Source organism: Dermacentor silvarum, chromosome 9 (genome assembly GCF_013339745.2).
Source record: "Dermacentor silvarum isolate Dsil-2018 chromosome 9, BIME_Dsil_1.4, whole genome shotgun sequence".
Lineage (NCBI taxonomy): Eukaryota > Metazoa > Arthropoda > Arachnida > Ixodida > Ixodidae > Dermacentor > Dermacentor silvarum.
In genome coordinates this window covers 102,796,438-102,818,790 of record NC_051162.1, presented here as the reverse complement: position 1 = coordinate 102,818,790, position 22,353 = coordinate 102,796,438, and the positions used below count along the sequence as shown (strand labels likewise).

General features: G+C 46.0%; 2 protein-coding genes across 3 annotated transcripts in view; one reads left to right on the top strand and one right to left on the bottom strand.

Annotated features, from left to right (window-relative positions):
* The window catches only part of LOC119463440 (tyrosine-protein phosphatase Lar-like), a 133,323-nt gene extending 121,242 nt beyond the window's left edge, over positions 1–12,081 (bottom strand). The window contains exon 1 of one of the 2 annotated variants that reach the window (XR_005194364.2): positions 11,396–12,081. Coding sequence is in view for 1 of the 2 variants with exons in the window: in XM_037724287.2 (XP_037580215.1) it covers positions 11,396–11,491 (96 nt within the window). In the remaining variant the exon portion in view is untranslated. The remainder of the gene's footprint in view (positions 1–11,395) is intronic. The other variant, XM_037724287.2, reaches the window with a different exon arrangement.
* A 7,833-nt stretch (positions 12,082–19,914) lies between these two features.
* LOC119463784 (beta-alanine transporter) lies at positions 19,915–21,603 on the top strand. Its single transcript, XM_037724608.1, has one exon. It carries the CDS (start codon positions 19,915–19,917, stop codon positions 21,601–21,603), a length of 1,689 nt encoding a protein of 562 aa, XP_037580536.1.
* Positions 21,604–22,353: the final 750 nt, after the last annotated feature.

Sequence of the window (22,353 nt, the reverse complement as noted above, 5' to 3'; positions counted from 1 at the left end):
GCATGTCAATAAAAAATAATGAAATGATACAATCACCTAATGTTACCGCAATGTAGTCACCACGACTGCCTACTCGACTCTACTCACTCGACTCCAAACTCTGCCTCAACAAACATCGTATGGAAACTAGCATGCTTGCCCATCAGCAAGCATCAATGAGCAATAAATGTCATTGAACGTACTACGGCGCCAGCTGTCAACAGGCACACAAGGTCACTAACCCGGCGGCAGGATTTCCTAGCTGCGAAACGGGAGTCGGCGGAACATACGGACGAACGGCTGTTACTGCTGAGATACGCGGTAGACGGTCGTAAACTCAACGTGAGCGTAGACACGGTGCGATGTTATGAGCCTCACAAAAAGAGGATAAGCCCTGCGAAACGCGCGCATGTGTGAGCCATCCAAAACAACACGGGTGATTGTGAACACAACACACACGCATCACACATATGTTTTTCAAAGGCGCGATGACATGGTCACCTACGTATTCTCAAGTTATCTTTGTAAATGAGTGTAGTGAGCTCCATTCAGTTATACACAAACAAGAAAATGGACTCTCAGCGCTAATTTTACCAGAACATTTCAATTGAAAATAAGTGACTCTAAATTTCTTCTAGCGACAGCTACACCATATTTTGCAGACTTCTGCGATGTCAAATAATGTGGGGACACCACTGCATCGTATCGCATTTAATATCGGGCTCAATGAATCTTGTTCGCACACCTTCATGTGCACTTGTTAAAAAGTGTGAGGTGGGCAAAACTGATCTGGAACCCTCAACTACAGTGTCTCAATCGTCTGCTTTTCTGTTTTGGGGCTTAATCCTTACCAATATTATGTATTGAAACGTCTGTATCAAAACAAGTCCGATACTGCTATTTCCATTCCAGCTTGTGCACCTCCGACATATGCACACATTCTTTCTTAGAAGAGAACTACTACTGTAAGTGTCGCAAGATTTGTGCTAATTTTTTTTCTGTTATGCTAATAACGAAATGAAAAGGTACAGCTGTCTTAAGAAAATGTTGGCAATACCGTTATGAATTTAAGCATAAATAAAAAGTCGTAAAAAATGTCAGTGACTATGCGCAAGAGAAACAATTAAAATTACTCCGCTTGGTCATGCCGAGTAAGTGTTCATTACTCATTATGATGAGTTCGAAGCCGAAATCTGCACATGGAAGTCTAGCAAGCAAATTAGGCCTTCTAGGATTGCCGATAAAATCCGACGCTATAAGCCATGACTGGCTTCGACTCTGCACTCTAACGTTAAAGTAAATTATGGGGTTTTACGTGCCGAAACTACGATCTGATTATGAAACACACCGTAATTGGGGACCCCGGACTAATTAAAAAAATAAGAAAAAGCGCACTGGGTATATTCGCTTCATTGCGACACAACGTTTATTAGGAAAGCCACACGAAATAAATTTCAAGCAGTACTTGCCAGAGACAAAAAAGATGACCAAAGCACAGGAAGTTGCAATTCCCATGGTACCGGTGATATCCGCAATAACATGCCGCAGAAACAATGTAATCGCATGTATCGACCGTTTGTTCACATAGAGTAGAATCCGAAAGACAAGCGCTCTTGCTAAAGCCCACATATTTCTCCTTTATCCTTTATCGGACCAAGTCATTCATACTCCCATCGCATGAGCTTTGTTGATAAGGTTAATTCTTTGCACGTATTTCTTGCGGAATGTTTTATGTTCACAAGGAATACGTGCTGTACGAACCTTACAATGCGTTGCGTGTCAGAGTTATAACATTGTTCTAAAAACATAAATGTGCAAACGTCGATGGCGTCCATGCCGGAGGGACTGAGTTTTCTTGCCCCGTCATCAGAAATTGCGCTGGAGTAATCATCTCATTTCACGGATGAGTCCGCTGCGGGCAGGTTCGAGACACCATCGACGGATTGAGTGTTTCTGCAGTCACTTTACACAAAGATGCAATCACATCAAACCAGATACAGCTTGCCTTTCCTTTTACATGTGTCTTCGAGCAGTCCAGACAGACACATGGTACCTTCGTGCGCTGCAAATAACGTTACAAGTTTTTAAGTCATTTAGAGACACAAGGCGATCCTGAATGTTATCTTGTGTTTCTTTGAATTACTCCTGACACTACGGCAAAGCTAGCTAGCCAGTTTATCATTATTAGCTTATGTTGTGGAAATTGAAAACACCAGCAGACCAGAAGCGAAATCTTTATTTTTGATACCGGCAGCAGAGACTTGCCATTTTTTAAATCTTATTGCTCCCTTTTTGAATAAAGGTTATGCTCTCTAAGCGTACCTTTTAGAGACACGCACCGAAATTGTGCTTACTGTAATAGTATCAAGGAGGTTTTCTCAAATAATGTATGTGTTAGCGGCGCTAAACTAAGCAGCGCCACTTCGTGAGGATTGGCACGTTAGTATCTTATGCTATGAAGTGTTATTCTAATGCTAAATGTAAGCGGTGCGCTTTGCTTCGCTTTAGCAGGAAATAAAGCTGAAATATTTCTAACCTTCTAACAGAACATCATTCTTGGTCGAAGCACATCGAATATATAAAGGGGGAAGCCCCCCCCCCCCCCAAAAAAAAAAAATTGGTTATTTGCGTCGCACTTTAGCTAAGACCCTTGCGATACTAAATTGTTATTATATAAAAGAATAATTCACCTTGTTCTAGAATATACATCTGTTGTCTGATTTTCCTACAAACACTATGAAATAACTTAACTCAATAATGTACAACGAAAACCTCCCCGTTTCATTTGCCAAAATTGCAGCAGCAGTTTCTCACCAACACAGGCTCAACAACCTCTGAACATTGAGCCATTACTTTCACGTTACCACATCGCAGCCTTAAACTTTTATCCGCAATTAATAACTGCACCTCTGGTCTTTCTGATTGTAACTACATCACATTTACAAACGCAAGTTGTAGCCGTAGCTCCCACGCCTTTAACATAAAACCTATCTTTGCTCGTACTGACACATTCAAATACAGTTTTTTTTCCACGTACAATAGAGCTATGGACTTCTCTACCCGGCAACATTCGTTCACTATCACTAAAAGATTTTATAGCTACCACCGGTAAGCAACTCGTTAACATGTAAAGCGCTTCCACTTTTTCACTTTTTGTGTATGTGTATGCTTTTAATGTGCAATGTGTACTAAAGTATAGTGTTTCCACTCCTGCTATAGCCGTATTTTGGGCTGCAGTGTGTGTCAATAACTAACTAACTAACTAACTAACTAACTAACTAAATAAATAAATATAAGTTTTTCTAGTACATCTGGTAACCTTATTAGTGCCATAAAGACAAATACAAAGGAACGACACAGACATGGCTCCTCTATGTTTCAGCTCGTCATTTTTCTGTCTTGTTTTTTTTTGTGTGCGTGAAGATCGAGGGTATATTATTATTATTATGCGGTAGATATTACCGTTTGTCCTTTCGAATATTTATTTATTAAACTAGAGTAAGGCAATCCAAGTACAGCTTTCATAGATTCTAATAAACCGTGTACGAATTGCGAATAAGTGCCGCACCACTTGAACGAGTTCAAGGCAAGAGCAAGCGGCACTGTTTTGCACAGAGCAACACGCTAGATAGCAAGAACAATAATTCGGGCGTATGACGGTTGTACAAAAAAAAAACGTTGTGGTTATTGCACACCACCGCAATAATGCGCTATGGTGCTACTGAATAATCCCTAGTAGCGATACGTGTATGGTGCCGTACTTAAGATAATAGCTCCTCTCTGCTTTAGGGTTCTCAAATAACAGCTCAGCGAATTACGGTTGCAAAAGATTAAGCTCATCACTTCGAAAATTTTCTGCTCCACTTTTAAACATGTCACACCTAAGGTCACGCTCAACTGGCACTTCAGTGTGAAAGCCATCTCATTGAAACGTTCTATTTAAAACGTTGCTGATATTTTTAACATTGTTGGTTCGATGCGTATTTATGATTATATTGTCACGGGTGGCGATCCTGTTGTCGGTGCTTCGACGACGGCGACGGTGTGGCTATCTGGTGCACTCGCGTTATCCCTATCATTGCTGCAGTATTGTGCGCCTTGCCTTGTTAATATATTCTTTGTATATAGATTCTCCCCGTAACATCTTTGGTGCAGGTGCGGGGTAAGCTTGCTACCACACCGAGAACTGGATCTTCGCAGCGGACGGCACGCTGCTGCCACCATATAGGCCAACCGAGTGACCCAGTGCGAGCAAGGCCAGTCACCGATCATTCTCTTGGACCATTGTGATCTCGGGACATTCACTGCCACAAGCGGCAAGGACGTCGACGAGTGGCTGGCTATGTATGAGCACGTAAACAACAATAACGAGTGGGATCCGACGATAATGCTTGCGAATGTCATCGTCTATTTGCGGGACACGGTGCTACTCTGGTTCGAGACGCATGAGGGAGATTTGACCCGTTGGGACGACTGTAAGCAGGAATTCCGCGATCTATTTGAGAAACCTATTGGACAAGAACTAGCGGTCAAGAAAGAACTCGCAATTCATGCTCAGACATCCACAGAGCCATTCATCTCCTATATTCAAGACGTGTTGTCTCTGCGCCGCAAGGTCAACAAGGACAAGGCTACTATTTCCCTAATTCAGGCCGGGGTTCGCCAAGAGGTCGCGAATATGGGCGTTTTACCCGCCTTCGATAACGGTCATGCTGCCACCAACCCGGACTCCCCAGTCGTTGCTGCTGTTACACTAGAAATGAAGAGAATGACATCATGGGCTGAGTGATAAACATCACGAGAAGGCACGAGATCGGCGTTCGAACACCACCATCTTGTTCTCCCTGCGCACTGTTCTGAGCTACCTCCTGTTTGTAGGACTCGCCCAATAAACCTCTTTACATTTGGTGGATTGTGCTTGGTACACACATCGCCGGCACTCTGGAACTCCGATCCCACACGTTGCACTGGACCATGCCAGCGGACGCTGCCCAACCGCCGCCACCTCTCCCGGCCGCCGTTTGCCCCGGCCCGGTTCGCCAGCGAGACCCCCCGGTATTTTCGGGTAGGGAAGACCAGGACGTCGAGAACTGGCTGTCGTCCTACGAAGAAGTTAGTGGACCCAACAAGTGGAATGACGCTGCTAAGTTGAGTACTTTTACCTGGCTGGCGTGGCGAAGCTGTGGGATACGAACCACGAATCTGAATTTGAGATACTGGTCCGCTTTCAAGGAGGCAATATCTGCCGTTTTCGGTCGCCCTGCCGTGCGGAAGTTAGGCGCCGAACAACGGCTGCGCACACGGGCACAGGAACCAAATCAAACTTTTACCGCCTATATTGAGGACATAATCGATCTCTACAGGCGCGTCGATGCTTCAATGAGCGAAAGTGCAAAATACAGCATATTATGAAGGGTGTCGACGACGATGTCTTTCAAATGCTTCTTGCAAAGTCTCCTTGCACTGTCACTGAAGTGGTAACCCTGTGCCACAGCTATAACGAATTGAGAAGGCAGCGTGCTCTCACCCGACGTTCATCTCAGTCGTACAACCAACCACTCGTTGCACTGGACGTCATGTCTGACCAGTCATACCTTCTCGCACAAATGAAAGACTTCGTGCGTGAGGAGGTGGCCCGTCAGTTGTCTCTCCCGCCGTTTGCTCAGCGTCAGGGGCTCCCACAGCAGCAGCAACTGCAGCAACCCATCGCGTTGGCTTCCGTGCTTCGACACGTCATTCAGGAACAGATTTCCGAGGCCACGCCGATGCCCATTCAGCAGCACCCTGTCGCCGCGGGTCTTAATTATGCTGAGGCATCAAATCGGCAGCAGCTACAACAGCGCTCGCCGTTCCATGGTGTGTCGTACGCTGCAGCCCCGACTCAGCCGTCCGTGACATGGGCTGCTCCCATCACTGCAAATCCCTGGCAAACGCGCGACAACCGGCCGATCTGTTTTGCATGTGGCGGCCCTGTCATATCACCCGAAACTGCCGTCGTCGCGCCCCGGATACTCAGATGCCCGTTCACCGAACTACATGGATCGTCCCCGCGGTCGTTATGAAAGTCCGGTTCCCCAATCAAGCACGTCTTCACGTGACTATCCGCCACCACGTCTCGTCGCTTACCTTCACCCCGTCGCCAATCTTTGTCACCCATGCGTCGTCGACCAGCCCCTGAAAATGAGGGAAACTAGCCCCCGCAGTTCATGAGGCAAGAACTGCGCTGTCGAAATGCTCAAGTCCTCGATCTTTGCCGTCGAATATTGTCGAAGTTTTTGTTGAAGGCACCCATGCATATGCTCTTGTCGATACCGGTGCTGCCGTTTCTGTCATAGATGCCAAACTTTGCCGCAAGCTTCGAAAAGTGACCATGCCTCTTGAAATGATGCCCTTACGTACAGTGAATGGAGACGATGTGCGGCCTATAGCCGCCTGCACTACTCGACTTATCATCGCTAAAGAGCACTATATTGTCCAGTTTATCGTCCTTTCATCCTGCTCGCACGACATCATACTTGGCTGGGGCTTTCTATCGTGTAATCACGCCGTTATTGATTGTGTCAGATCTGAACTTGAGCTCTTCCCGTTGTGTGACCCGCCCTACAACCACACTCCTCAAGCCGCACACAAACTAGTCGTAACAGAAGACACAGAAATACCGCCGACAGCAGCTGTTTTGCTCCTCGTGTTCTGCAACAACATATGTGACGAAGCTGCATTCTTTGAACCATCACGCCTAAGTCGGAAGCCACTTCTTCTGCCTTATTCAAGCCTCCCTATTTCGAATGGAACAAGCGCTGTCTGCCTCACAAATCCTCTTCCGTATCCCATCCAACAGCTTAAAGGTGAATCCCTTGGATGCGTGCAACCCATTGATATCGGCAAAATTTTTTTCCGTGCAGCAAGATTCAGCTCGACGCAACCTCGACGCCGTCAGTGCTCTTAACCCTTCTGTTGTACCAGCTGCCGACCTATTCAATTCGTCGATCGCAGACGGACTGTCGCCATTTGAACGCTCTGCTCCTCTCCAGCTGCTCTACCAGTTCTGCGAGTCTTTCGATGTTGCCCAACGTGCCCTTAGCCGAACTTCTACCATTGTTCACTGCATCGACACCGGCTCCAAATCGCCAGTGCGACAACGTCCGTACCGTGTCTCCACCGCAGAACGTCAAATTATTACCGACCAGGTTGACGCTATGCTTAAACGCGACAGTTATTGGCTCTTCACGAAGGCCGTGGGCATCCCCTGTGGTTCTCGTTAAAGAAAAGGATGGCTCGATTCGCTTCTGCGTGGATTACGAGGCCTAAACAAGGTCACTCGGAAAGACGTGTACCCTTTACCCAGAATTGACGATGCCCTTGATTGCTTAGAAGGTTCCGAGTTTTTTATCGTTACATTTGCGTTCCGGGTATTGGCAGGTGTCTTTAACAAAGACCGACCGTTCAGAGACAGCCTTCGTCACTCCTGATGGTCTATATGAATTTAATGTCGTGCCCTTCGGCCCCTGCAATGAGCCTGCTACCTTCAAGCGCATGATGGACTCGGTTCTGAGGGGTTTACTTTTTGCAGCGTAAGCTGTTATGGGCTCATTCTAATAGCCTTTTCGGGTCACGATGATGCCGCCGCCGGCGGCGTCCGCCGCTTAACCGCTATCGACGGATATGCGAAAAAAGTACCCGATTCCCGCCGGGATCGAACCCACGCCCGCTGCGTGGGAGCCAGATACTCTACCACTGAGGCACGCAAGCGCTTGCTATCGGGCCGCGGACAATATCCTATAAGGCAAACGCAGGGGGAGACGACTCGAGCCTCCACCAGTATGACGGCGCCATCCCGGTAAGATGCCTGGAAACGCAGCGTCCGCAGGCGCAGACGACGATATGCGATTCAGACGAGGCGCGCAATCAACGCTCTTCCGAGCTGCCGAGGCTCCGCCAGTATGGTGGCACCATCTAGTGAAGGTGCCTGTAAACGCGGCGCGCCCAACATGAAAGTTGCAGTTGTAAGGCTTGTTCGGGCTCAGCAGACTGCTGTGCAGAGAGTATTACAAGCCGCAGCTTGCCGTCCACGCCGGGCGGACAGTTCAGATCGTTCTAGTCAAAACGAGGCGAACAGACTGCCGCGAAGACCCTGTTGTGCGGGGTGCCCAAATTCGAGCTACTCTTCAGCCGCTCCACCAGCTTACGCTGTGACTGTGCTGCGTGTGCCGTGCAGGCCTGTGACTTTTTCGCGTTTCCGGCAATAGCGGTTACGTGGCGGACGCCGCCGGCGGTGGCATCATCGCGACCTGAAGCAGCTATTGGAATGAACCCATAACAGCTTACGCTGTAAAAAGTCCGTTAAATGGAACCACTATGGAATTTCAAGAAAATTTTAACAGATAAGCTCATTCGCACCAGCCTAGATGCCACGTTTTCAGCCATACGACATGACTTAAACAACCAGAGGCGGCGTGTTTGCCCAAGACGTTCGGAATATTGAGTCCCCGCAACATCCGGCTCCATTTCAGGACATCGCTGCGACAGAAAAGTTCCCCCGTACACGACTGACGCTTCGCTTCCCCGTTGAACGGAAGCGACGCAACTGACTCACATGCATGCATTTTCTCGTCTGCGCTGAGGAAGTCGTTGGCCTTGGTTTCGCGGAGCTATCGCAAACGAGTGTTGCAAGTAATATTTAGAAACGCAACATGACACATATCACAAGGATTGTGTTTACCCGTGCTGGACGGTACATGCTTTGTAACAACAGCGGCGGTCAAACTCGATGCAGGAAAAACGAAGAACAGTTATGCACGAACGAATAGATCCGTGCAAACGCAGAACACACAAATACAAGCACCCACGCGCATGCAAACACAAGATCACTCATAATGCGATGAATAGGAACCATAGTGCTTCTTTAGTTTCCTTTACATGGGTGAAGATACAAAAAATATTTGCAATGAGAAAGAAAGACACTAGCATGGCCTAGAAACATTTGCAGTCAGTGCTTTTCTATTGTCTTTTCAGTTGCTTGTATTTGGACTGCTATTATACTCAAATATATCTTCAATTTGTTTTGGGAACATTGCAACCCGAGGCATAGGACAGAGGATAGGTTTTTGTAGACTATTGAATGCGAATCAAATGGACAAAATTATTCGTGGTGTCAGTCCGAGATGAATACGTGACCATCGTTCTGCTAGTGTACCGCAAACGACTTTTGTTGGGCAATGCTAAAGATAATTTCGCAGATGCGAATGATAAAATGTGCCGTTAGAGATGATATCCGTTTATCTGCTCTCACCTCTTTTGATGAATAATCACGCCGGAAATGAATAACGACCAGAAAACCAGGGACCAGGGGCCCGATTCACAAAGATTTTCTTTCGTAATTTCGCTTTGCTATTGGCTGTCCGCCTTCACTAATGATATGTCTCGCATCTGGATAGGCTAAAATTGGTACGAAAAATTCTAGCGTAAGAAGTTTTGGTCAATTCGGGCCCAGATTCCCTATATTATGAAGATGTCTGTTCAATTCTCACATCTTTAGCTACGAGTCATGCTCGGTTTCTCTAGCAAATCACTGTTTTCGTTGATTATAGGTTGAATATCTTATTGGTGGTTCAAGAATAGATTACGTGGTGCAGTGACGCCCATTATATTTTCACCCTACTGCGCTTTTGCCCGTTAAAACAAAAGACACATTTAGGGTTCTTTCCCAGACAACCAGCTTTTCTTCGTTTTTCTCTAAAAGGTCAACTGTGAAATTAATCAAGAACTAAGTTTCCTGAGAACAGGCTGTAGTGAATACTCAGTAAGGTGTGCAATCTTACAAAAAATAGTGAATAGATATTGTTCAGACACAATATAAAAAGAAAATTTGGAACTTTGCATGTAAAAGTAGCCCTGCTTAAAGTAAAACCATCGATGAGGTAATAAAAAAAAGAATGTAGCCGTCAGTCAAACAAGTGAAAAGAGCAATAAAAGCCGTAATTACAACAAGCTATAGAAAATGTGAAATTTATAACGCAGAGCTACCAGGCAAATAAAAGATTATAGAACTGCAGCGCGTCACAATATAAACTTCATTCGAAAACAGTAAATCTGTTATTTTCGTTCACCTGGCTTCATTCTTCAGTAAGACGAGAAAGAGTATTGCAATGTCAGATAACTTAACATAACACACATTTTCTTTTCTTTAACAGAACATTGTGAACTGCAGCGCTATTTATTTGTTAGTGTTCTCAATGAAATCGTTTCCTTGGAACTTCTTGTGATTCCTACTTTTGAATATAACAACCGATGTACGAATGGGCAGGGAATTAAATAAAATGTGAAAAGTATTCGTGCGCTGGGTGTATTCATTTGTTTCCTTGTAAAGTTTCATTAAAATGTACACAACAGAAATACACATAAAGTCAGCGGCTATGAGCAAGTCTCTGTTTATGCAGTAGGTGCAAGTTTCTGGGAAAACATTGAACCACGCTGAGTTCATTACAAAGTGACTCTTTAGAGCGTGTTTTGATGAGTAATACTAATTTTAGCCGGACATCTAGCAAGTGTGTTGGCACATGAGGTTGGAGCGTTCTCACAGTTAAAGATAAGCAGTCATTTGCATTAATCAAACTTGATCACGAAACGCTCGTGCTGCTTGCAGCATATGAGCAATGAGAACTCATGACGAAAGCGCCAATAATTGCGATTAGGCATTGCATAATCTTTCCCCACCTGACCTATCTCAATTCGTGGAAGCATTATTCATACCTGCACATTTTCTGGCTGATAACCGTAACTGCTTACTAGTTCATAGCTGTCCCTACATCTTCACGTACTTCAAAATTGACTAAGAGCGATGTTACTAGGATGCAAAATGTCAACGTTTCAATTGTTCAGGATAGTGATGGAATGATCAGACAACTTATGTGTTGCTCTTCCGACAGCACATTCGTTCACTTTATGAAACCGTGTGGGTTCAGTCTGTCATAATACACTTCCCATTTAATGTTTTAGGGTAGACATTGTCATGAAAAACTTGTTCTATAGGAGCCAGTTACTGATATTGTTTGCGTAAATTGACTGCTATTGCAAACACACACCTGACAACGTCGTCTAAATTCTAATTTCACGTACGTGTAGCAAGATTTAGGCCTTTAGTAACGTAGAACCTTTGGACACTGGATATGTACTAGTACTTCAACCGAATGAATCGACAGTGAGAAGGACACAGTTTCCCGTGTAGAGCGATACAGTTCTGTATCACAGGAAACGTCGAGAATTGTGTGCCCACAAAGTCGTATACAAGGTCTCCATATATGCGAAAATGGTAAAACTGCAGCTGCTGCTCAATTTCAAAGAGCGCTTCACTGAACATTAATTGAGAATACCAATAGAAACTAAGAAATATAGATACAGTGATTCATGCACCACTCACCGCTAGCGCAGAACACCAGAGAAACGCATACAATCCCGTCCATGCCGCCGACGCGACGGGCAACGTCCTCCTGCGCGTTGGAATACGCCCCATCATGAGCAAAAACACCGGAGAGCAGGGAACGCGGACGTCATTTTGCGGTGACGCGCACAGCTGCTGGGATCCTGAAATCCGAGAGCATTACGTCCTCTCGGGCAGCAGACGTCGTCGAACGCCGGTGCCTGTTCGGTGTTGCCTGCTACGCACGGCTGCTGCGACAGCAAAAATCCGCAAACCACAATGCGGCGCTGGGGAGATCGTTTTGCACGACGACGGACCTTTGGAACCGTTTGCCGCCTTCCGATAAGCGTATCTCGTTCTGCTTTTTTTATCTCATTTGTTTTTTCTCTCCATCCCCCTTCTGTTTGGCGTATCAGCTCCCTCCGCAGAATGCCGCCCTTCGTTGCTCCACGGCGTTGCGCGCTAGGCCTGAAGAGGGAGGAGGGTCAGGGAGGAAAAAGCTTGTCGTGTCGTCTGCAACAGAGGACTGACGGCAGTGAGTGTAGCAGGCGAATATCGCTGAAGATCGAAGCGCCACCTTGACTCTGCGATCACTACTACACTGTACTCAGTTTGCAAAGAACAAAACGACGCGCTCGGCGTTGTTCCAACATCTCGCGTTGCCGCTCTTAGCAAACGGCTCAATTATTCACTTCCTCGCGCTCCGGATCACGTTGCATGATTGGGCGCGCCGTGCGCTGCATCACAGCGCGCCGTGGTCGACCAAAACCGCGCGAGCGTGGAAGCGAGAGAGAAGGAAAAACAGAGGGGAAGTGAGCGGAAGTTCGATTAGACGCCACTTCCGGTGGCCACAAGGCTCGGTTTGTTCCAGACACTTCTGCGACAGACCGATGCTTCCGCCCTTCCGACCGGCGTACGTCGCTTCCGGTTTCGGGGCAACACATCGGTCCTTTTGTTCCTGCTTATCGAAGCTTTGAAGGACGTCTGGCAGAGAAATATTTGGGGTCAAATTCGGCCATAGCATTTGCATCGTGGACCATGGTATGCATCCATTCTAGGCCTCATTAGTTGGAGCACAGCCGCACGTGCCATAATACATTTAAATTTCTTATGAATAAAGGTTTGTCACGTTCATTTCAATTGCGTTTCCACCAGCCGAATTAGACTCACATATAGCAGCCCACGAAAATACATTCAAAATGTTGATTCCTGTAGATATTGCAATAATTTTCGCGTTCCCTGGATTCCATTGGCAGAACAGAGCGCAAATACAGCGGATTTATAATTTGCAGAAAAATACCACTCTATGCGTATATGTAATGCGTAGGATGGATAACCGGTGGACCATTAGGGTTACAGAATGGATACCAAGAGAAGGGAAGCCCAGTCGAGGTCGGAAGAAAACTAGGTGGGGTGATGAAGTTAGGAAGTTTGCAGGCGCAAGTTGGAATCAGCTAGCGCAAGACAGGGGTAATTGGAGATCACAGAGAGAGGCCTTCGTCCTGCAGTGGACATTAATATAGGCTGATGATGATGATGATTACCGCACTATCCGTTCGCAATACTCAGGAAAGCATCGAGACAAAATTTAGTGCACGCCGTAATGGTAGCACAACATATAACCGCAACGAGGACGTTTTTTTTTTCCTTGCTGCAGGGCTGCAGTTTATCATATTGCTGCAAAGTGTCAACGACGGGCGCCCTGTTCCTCTCAACTCGCTAAGTGAGTAATTGTTTAAATAAGAATAAACATTGTCAAGCCTCTTCGATAATGTGATCACAAATGACACATTAACTGTTTTGAAAACTGCAGCAAATGATTGGCAATTTTTTCCCGAGATGTCATCACTTATAATTATCTGCGTCATGAGACACAGCCCGCTGGTGTTATGAGTTGATTACTTATGTTTACTCGTATTGCGGTGGAAATGTCAACTGATTCGCAGCCCAAAAATGCGCATTACGAAGCTTTTAAAGAGTCATGATACAAAGGCCCAACATTTTCTGCAGATGGATTCCTTCGATACTCAATGTCGCGTTAGAATCGGAAAATGTTGCGCCTAAGCGGGAAGAATGAATGGTACTCCCTCTAGAATGCGTAATTCTGACTAAGGAATTCGAAAGTGCTACAAAAATGGCCAAACACCTTCAAGATAAAAAGTAGCGAAGTGCAATATCAAATCCATAACTATACATACAAAAGTGCTAATTGAGTTATGCGAAGCGCACTTGTTAAATTCCTAATTAGATTAAATCTGAGATACAGGTTTAGAGCCTACAGGGAAATGATACAATGCTTACGATGAATTAGCAAAATCCGGCTAGCCGACTTGTGCTATGTTTGAGAGCAGTCAATCGTACATCAATCAGCTTTATCGGCTTTAGGTACCTCAAAATGTGCAGTTTACATAATTTTGATATCACCCTTTCTTGCGAAGTGTAAGATTTGTAAACTTTATTTTTCAACATTGTTCTTTATTTTGCAATTTTCAAAAAGTTTTTTGAAATACTTCATGGCCTGTAAAAAAAGTATCCTACCTGCTGGGTCTCATCTTAATCTTTTAAAAGTAAGAAACCTAATCAAGACTTTGTTGCAGAAAGGCTGTAGAAGTAGTTTGACTTCAAAAGCTTCTGTCTAAATGAATTTAAATGGAGAAATCATTTGTATCGGCATCCAGTGCACCGATTAACGGCTGAGTAAGAAGCCTTCTTGATAATTGCGCAGGAAATGATTTTCGTCATACATTTCTGGCTGCGACGTGCTAAAGAAACAGTGTATGCCAAGCTTGCAAGTAATTGTTGCAGCGATGTGTTGGAATGCTTTTTACAGCACAGGAACAACATTTCGTTTCTCATCGTCACTATTGTTAGAGCATCTCATTTCGGCGGCCTAATTCACAGTTTCTCGTTCGTAAGGCTTCTATGTCGTTTTCCAGGCACCATCACTCACAATATATCCATCACCAGGAATGGTCGGAATTTTTAGTAAACAGTTCTGGCGTAAGAGCTTTTTGTGAATAGGGTCCCAGATGCTTACATTAAAATATAGTGCCTAATCAAAACACAGACTACTGTAAAGGAGGTAATGGGCGTGATAATGCAACGAATCTATTCCAATCGTATTCCTTTTCGCAATTCGTCCATGTTCCAAGCTGAGCTCAGCGCACATCATCACAGGAATTGGCCGGCCGTGAATGGTGGTTGATAAGAGTGGAATTGAATGAAACAATTTGATGCTTACATTATACCATCTTAAGTGCCGGCTTCACAAATATTTTCGTTCGCTAGTGATGTTTACCACATGCGGCAAGCATACGCTAATTTGTTCAACATCACAATTAGATCGCAGCAGCTTTTAGGAACAAAGGTATTACGTAAGGACTGCGGAGTGAGTACGGGCCCATCGACTTCGGATGCTTTTTTTCTGGCCATTAAGCATTCTGTCACCTGGTCACGAGGTCCAAAACTTGGGATCATACTCAGAAGAGCTCCTGCGTTAGAATTGTTCGTAGGAGTCAATCCTAGTCAATCATTAAGCTGGCCACGTTATTAGCGAACGGCCGTCACAGCCTGTGCGAAAGAGCACTTGTGAATTGTGAATTCGGCCTCTGCTGATATCATAAGTGGTAGAAAGTAAGTTGCTATATTGAGTTATGTGCGTTCTTCCGAATTGTAATGGTTTTTGTTGCTGCTCGTTCGCTAGACTATAACAACTACTCTATCAAGCAAAAAAAGTAGACCAGTATTTACAAAACAGTTCGTAAGCTAGAATCGTTTCTAAGAATGGGTTCCGAACAGCCGTAGTAGCAAACGCAATATCAGCAAGGACGGCCAGCTACTCACAAGTACTCCTTAGGAGAGAAAATCGGTGTACCTTTTGCCTTTGGAGCTGAGTACACGAAGCTTTTCATTGAGCAACTGTTCTTTGACGCAGGCCTGTAGCCTTCGCTGATCATATGTCCTGCATCAGGATTGCCTGAAAGTTTTAAAGACAAAGTCTTTCTTGGCGAGTCTTCACCGTTTTTCGGTATCGGGTTTGTTTCTACCCTTTTCCGTGGACAGGTCCTGAAGGACACGAACAATGAATGGCTCATACCCCCGTAAACATGGCCTCCCCATTACGACGACCGAGGAGAAGTGAATTTCCACGCTGGACTGATAAACGGCCACGCAGCCAGTTGTGGAAGAAGACGACGACGCTCGAGCCATTGCTGATGATGGTAGTTAATCATCATAATGACGAGAAAGACCTGATGACCATGGCCGCTTCCTTAACTATACTTAGGCTCATATATCATATCTATTCAATACAACTCATAACTTTAACCATTACCTCCTTTTAGATGAGATGTTATCATTCTCATGGTTTCGGGGACACCTCAGTTTCCGGTTGCCTTAAGCCCACTTCCGGTGGGCACCTTGAGAAACGTAATGTTGCTAGGTGCTAGCTCCCTAAAAGGAAGGGCAATCATTGCAATCGTTTATTTGCGTTTGATTATGGCGTAGTGTACATCGTACGATACTGGTAGAAAATGTTCAGTTGGATAGACTGGCGCCTGCCTAAATGACAGGTTACACCAGCGCAATACCAATTTAAGGGCCACGCCTTCGTCATGTTTTCCCGCGCCCTGACTCTCATGTGGTTTGTCTAGGTCTTCTGCCTATTTTTCACTCCATAGTTTAATTTTTTCTACGTACAGCCTTACGCTCAACAAATTTGTATTCATCGTCATCTTTATCCACTCGCTTCCCTGTTCGCGCAATATCCCTCTTTGCGGGTAAGTGCCATACGTGAGGAGCATTTCGTTCAACGTCATCAATCGGGCGAAAAAAGCAACACGCTGTACTGTGCTGAAGAGAGAACAAGAACTATCACCGCAAGTCGCGGTATGCCTGCCGCCACGATAATGAATCAATCTTCTGTAGAAGCGACACTTAGCTTGCCCGACATGAACAAGAGCCTCAAGAGGCGCATCGCATACGTGGGCAGCTTCTGCATCGCCTTCTTGGCGCTAATCGACATCTTCTTTATGTACCTGTACGCCAGCTACGCGGCAACTGACGACAGTTTCTGACAGGAGTTTCTCACAACGACTTTGCCGTCATTCGACTATCGCAGCCGACGCAGGAAAGATGAATCAACAGCGTGATTTCCACCATGCATAGAGCTTTCAGGGAACTGCGTCGGGACATCATTCGGAAGTGTTTGCAGACCTCTCGCCACTGTTACTACTCAACTGCTAAATCGGTGCATTGCGGAACGGGATTCGAACTATGCATTAATTTTCTTTGTGACAATGTTTTTTGCGACTCAGCACTCTTAAAAAACATAGATTGCTTGAGCCGCGCCTTTTTGAGTAGTGCTTGTTTCTTTAGTGAATATTGTCAGATTTTTCGCTAAGAACATTTTCGAAGAGTGTGTTTGGTCATCGAATTCTTTGGCCCACCTAATTCGCACCAAGTTACCCTATGCGGCACTACGACGGCGCACTACTATCTACACTCGCAACTTTTGCCGGAGTGTTTTCAAGTAAAATGAAAGCTTACACTCACTTCCGTTGAATGGGTCTATAATACGGTCGCTAAGTCTTAAAGGCCACCACGTGCCTCTACGGCTCTTTATTGTGCATATATCAAAATAAGACGAAAACGAATTTGAGTAGAACCAGACTAGACGTATGACGAACAGCGACAATAACTGCATCCAATTTCCCAACAGATTACACCATATACTAACTATAAGCTAGAAATGTTTTCAAGGGCCATCCAAGGGTTGGTTATCTTGTGGTGCTTCACATACTACCCGATTCAGAGATAGTAACTCGATGTTGCCATTGCAGTTTGATGGCCCCCACGTGAACATGCAACGCTGAGGAAACCTCGACGCTAGGTAGAAATCGTCCAAGGGATGGTTTGCCTGTTATCGCAGGGGAGATAGGACCAGTGAATATAGACGAACAGGGCATACATAAAGGTAATTTTGCGTCTGTCTATTTTTAAACCAAAGAAGGTCAGTTTAGTATTGAAGTCATTGAACTTTGCTAAGAAATTTTATGGTAATACAGCTGCATCTTTGAAGTTAGTGTACCTATTACTCGCCAGTAGAAAAACGAAGTTCTTATTTCACAAGATCGCTATCTAACCGGCGTGGACATTTTATCATCACCTCCTTACAGTCAGGACCATAAGTCCGTCGTCTTGATTGAATAGAATCGTTCATGCGGCCTTCCTCCTGCTTTTACACTACATTACCTGAGAGTCTGCGCTCGAGTCGTCAATCAGCTGATTTTACAAAAAGACATGTGTAGCACACGCAATTAGAACGCGTATACACGAAGCTAGGGCAAACAATTGTTATTGATGCACACTCCACACAAAAATGCATATTATTCGCCATGAGCGGGGGTTTTAAGCATGAAATGCTTTTACGTCCCGTTGTCGGCGAGTGACCTTGAGCCAAATGCCAGAGGTGTTATCCGGGCAATCAAACGCGAACATCCGGGCATCGTTGAGCGAACAAAACGAAATCATCGCAGTAGCCAGTCAAAAGTTAGGAAAATGCGGTCTCTGGCTCTCAACTTTTTGTACAGGACCTATAAAGTTTTTACTCACTCACTCACTGACTCACTCATTACATACGCTAGTTACTGCCTAAACATGTTAGAAAAAATATTGCGTCCGAGTTCTTGCTAATGTTTGTTTACACTGTCACTCAAGCTGAACCTTTAGTACGCTGAAGTTTAATTTGCCATTTACAATAGCGACGTTCGAAAGGCAGATGCAGGGCACCATACACCTGATTTCATCTTTTGGCCCTAGACAGGGTTGCCTGTGCTCGTTTCAACTGCAGCGGTCCGCGAGTTCCATGGCGCGGGTTCTACGCCGCGTCCTTCTATAGATGGCGCCACGCTGCGTGAGCACGCCGGCAGCGTCCGGCGTGCCGCGAATGGTTTCGTGGTGGGGTGAGGTGGGGTGTGCCTTTGCGAGCATGCGCTACACCCATTTTAGGGTTGTGGCTGGTATCACTTCCAACCAATCTGCTTTGCCGGTAGCCATTTCATGCTTGCGTCTACTCTCGATTACGGGAGAGCCAACATTGTTTTAGGTGGGAGCTGCAAATTTTGTTGTGAAGATGCCTAATAGGGAAAATGTTAAGACAGAGTGCAATAATGGCCTGGGACACATTTGAACGAGGTAAAGCCCCAAAGGCCTCGGCACTGAAAATTAAGTTACCACACTATATGGTATTGCTGGCGGCTACACATAGGTGTACAATCGCATGCAGCACTCAGTGTTTCAGACATTTTACTGGTCTTTGCTGAAGAGAACACAAAGATTTTCCGGTTCAGCAACGTCAAAATATCTTGCAGCTTTCTCGATAGCTGTTTTGGGCACAAACTGGCCGCCATTACTGTACGTTCAGTCCACTATATATAACAAAGACTGAGTTCTAATTTACACGAACGCTGCAAAACGTGAAGTCAATGAGCTTTTCATCTATGAATCAGAAATATTGAAGCCATGACTTGATTTCGAAGCCATGGCTTGAGCGCACAATCCTCGCGTTTTCTAATTTTTTTTATCAAGCGTGCTAATAAACTGCAGTTAAATAATGCCAATTGATGGCCATTCCTCCGTCTCGTCTCTGTATGGTGGCTGACAGGAAAATGTTGAAGAAAAAAAGAAGATTGCCTAGGGGACAATTTTCACAAAAATGGTACTTTCTAAGTTGCAACATCCAAATTGTTATTTTTCTTGGTTTTATACGCTTAACTTAACCAATCCGCCACTGTCAACGATTGGTCAATCCCACATTGTCTGTATCCGCTACAGCCACTCAGGTCAACAACAACAACCCGTGTCACCCCACCGACGAAGAAGACAAATAGCGCCACTAGATTCCTAAATTTTTATTTTCTCCATATTTCTTCTGTTTGTGAGTCTGACTCCTGTATTTCATTTGACTGGACGTTTGATTACTTTGTTGAATTTATGACCAGTTTATTTCTCATATTCATTATATATTTGGGTTAATGTAAAGCAGCGCGCATTTTGCGGCCTGTTCCGAAAGAGGGCTTATGCCATTTTCGAAAAAAAACCTCATCACTATCACAGGTATAACAACAACGAAAGAAATCATCAACATTTTTGGACCTCAATAAAGTTATTTCACTCACTGAGTCACTCACATTTCAGCACTGTGTAAATAATCACATACACTATTGACCCCACGGCGTTAAGAATACATATGTAGAAGTGATCCCGGACTGCTTGGTAAAAATAAGGCTACGGCTTTATCTTAGAAGTTAAGGGAAAGCTGGCACCAGGGGCAGGAGAATCGCAGTGCCCAGAAGAGAAGACGACAGAAAAGTCGGTCTCATTGCAAGCGACCGACCAGCAGTCTTTCGAAAGCGGGTAAACCCCTACAAGTGTAGCGCAGGGCTTTTATGGGTGCTGACGTGGTCGCCTACGGTGAAGGCCCCTTCCAGTACATGCTAGCTTTCAGCACTTTCGCCGCTATGGCGACATTCCTGACGCATGCCTTCAGTTTCCGGCTGACGGCACGCACCATGAACCACTGGTGCCGGCCACCAGACCACCTTTCCAACCTGAGCGACGTCACCTGGAAGGAGCTGGCCATCCCCACCGACGATAAGGGCAACCGCAGCAGGTGCACGATGCTCGACCCTCCCGACACCGGCGACGCGTCGGCCGTTCTCGTGCCGTGCTCGTCGTGGAAGTTTGACCTGGAGGAGTACGGCGACACCATCGTAAGCAAGTGGAGCCTCGTCTGCGACCGAAAATGGCTGCTCACGCTCGCTTTAACGTTGTACGCCACTTCGCCCGTCGTCTGGCTACCGATGGTCGGCATCGCCGCCGACACGTTCGGCAGGAAGGGCGTCACCTACATCTCGGTGCCCGTGCTCGTAGTGGCCGCAGCCGGCAGCAGCATGACCAACTCGTTCGCGCTCTTCGTCGTGATGCGCATTGTCGTCTCCGTGACGTCAACGTCTGTGCTTGTCCTCGTTTACACGCTCCTCTACGAGGTGTCATCTCCCGGACGACGGATGGTGTACTGGCTCACCAGCTCGGCCCTGGCCTACATTAGCCTCCCGCTCTTCTTCTTCATGGCCAATACACTCAAGCTCAGCTGGGACAGCGTATACCGCTTCCTCGCGGCGATGACCTGCGTGCTCTTGGTCTTCTTCTACACAGTGGACGAGTCGCCCCGCTGGCTTCTCGTGAAGTGGAAGATCCACAAGGCAGAGCGCGTCGCTCTCAGGGCTGCACGACTCAATGGCATCCCGATGCAAGAGTGTCTCGGTAAGCTCGACATGGGAGGAGCCGAATTACCCAAAGTGGAACCCGGACTAAAGGGCAAGATTTTCACCATTTGTGAACCAAACTTGAGGAGCCGCACTGCCCTGCTGTCCTTTATTTGGCTTGTCTTCACCTGCGCCTACAACGTGGTAAACCTAACTCGCATAATTTCCCCGAACATCATAGTGTCTGTGGTCAATATTGTTCTAATTGGCCCCGCACAGTTACTGCTGTACCCGTGCGTGCGCAACTTTGGTGTGAAGCGCACGGCTGTCGTAATCAGTGTGGCTTTTACTTTGTTGGCACTTGTTCTCGCCTTGTTGTACAGGGAGCAGCAAGCACTTCTGTTAACCATTGTACTGGTGATTATGCGAGTCTTGATTGAGATGCTCGCCCTACTGATATCAATAATGTCGATTGCGACCTTTCCGACCTCTACGCGCTGTTGGGGAGCTTGCGTGCTCTTTGCCTTGGGTCGCCTGGGATCGTTCACAGGCCTCATGTACACTGCATACGAAGAGGACCACAGGAAGGACATCGTCTTGTGTGTTATGGCTGCCTTCATGATACTCGTGTGCGGTGCGATCGAGTGCATGCCAGAAGACGCTGACGATCGTTCATGGAAGGTGTCCACTGCCGGCACTCGAAGTGCCGCATCGTCGCGGTATTGCGAGTCTTCGGCAGAAAACATGTCACGACGGCAGGGAGGTTCCGCGTCGGCGTCGAGGAAAGAACTTTCTTCCACGTCAGTGATAGACCAGGGTCAGAGACCGTTGAAGACACGTACCAGCCCCACGATGCAAGCGCGTGGAAGTGATCAAAAGGTTGTTCCTGGTCGACGTGCCTCAAACCTACGGTTCTCTCCTTCGCTAGGCCCTGCACAGTGACCTTCTTGCAAAGATACTCAACCGCTCTTCCGACAGGCCCAAGCTATAGGAACAAACTTTGGTGTAATTACGCATCGTTGTTTGAGAGAAGTTCCGAGACCTCCCGTTTCCCGAAACATACTAGCACATTAATGACATCTCATACCGATCTATCTGAGCCTGTTAAATTTTTTTCAGGTACACACTTCACTGTCTCGATCTTGTTTGACTTTGATTCATAGTATATTTTATCCTTGTTTTCGAATATGTTCTATGCCTATGTTATGCGTAGCTGACAAGAATTTAATGCATAAACGTCTGGAGGTAGCGCCAACTTTATAGAGCGGTCCTCCTCGCGCCCTTTACCTTGACGCTGCAGAGAAATATAGTTTGAGCTTTGTCAGAAAATTGCTATTATTTTAGAATACCGGAAAAAGCCTGTCCTAGTTTGAGAAAGGGTTCGTAAGCCACAGAGTACGCAAGTACAAAAGAGGGGTCGCGCACAAGCCGACTGTGACGTCGTGGATATGGAAGATGTCTTATAGTTTCCACTGTTTTTTTTTTACAGCAAAAGTAAAAGATCGTGTTTAAAAAAAAAGGACAGTACAATGCGTAGTGAATTCGGTACAAGCAGCATCTACTGGACGCTACATGAGCAAAAGTCTCAAGAGGGGCATCTTATACGTGGGTAAGTTCTCGATCGCCTACGTGGCTTTAGTGAAGGTTTTGATCACATATCCATATGCCACGTACACGGCAACTGATGACACT

Coding starts and splice junctions, on each gene's coding strand:
- LOC119463784 (XM_037724608.1), top strand. CDS start 19,915: ATGGCGACATTCCTGACGCATGCCTTCAGTTTCCGGCTGACGGCACGC.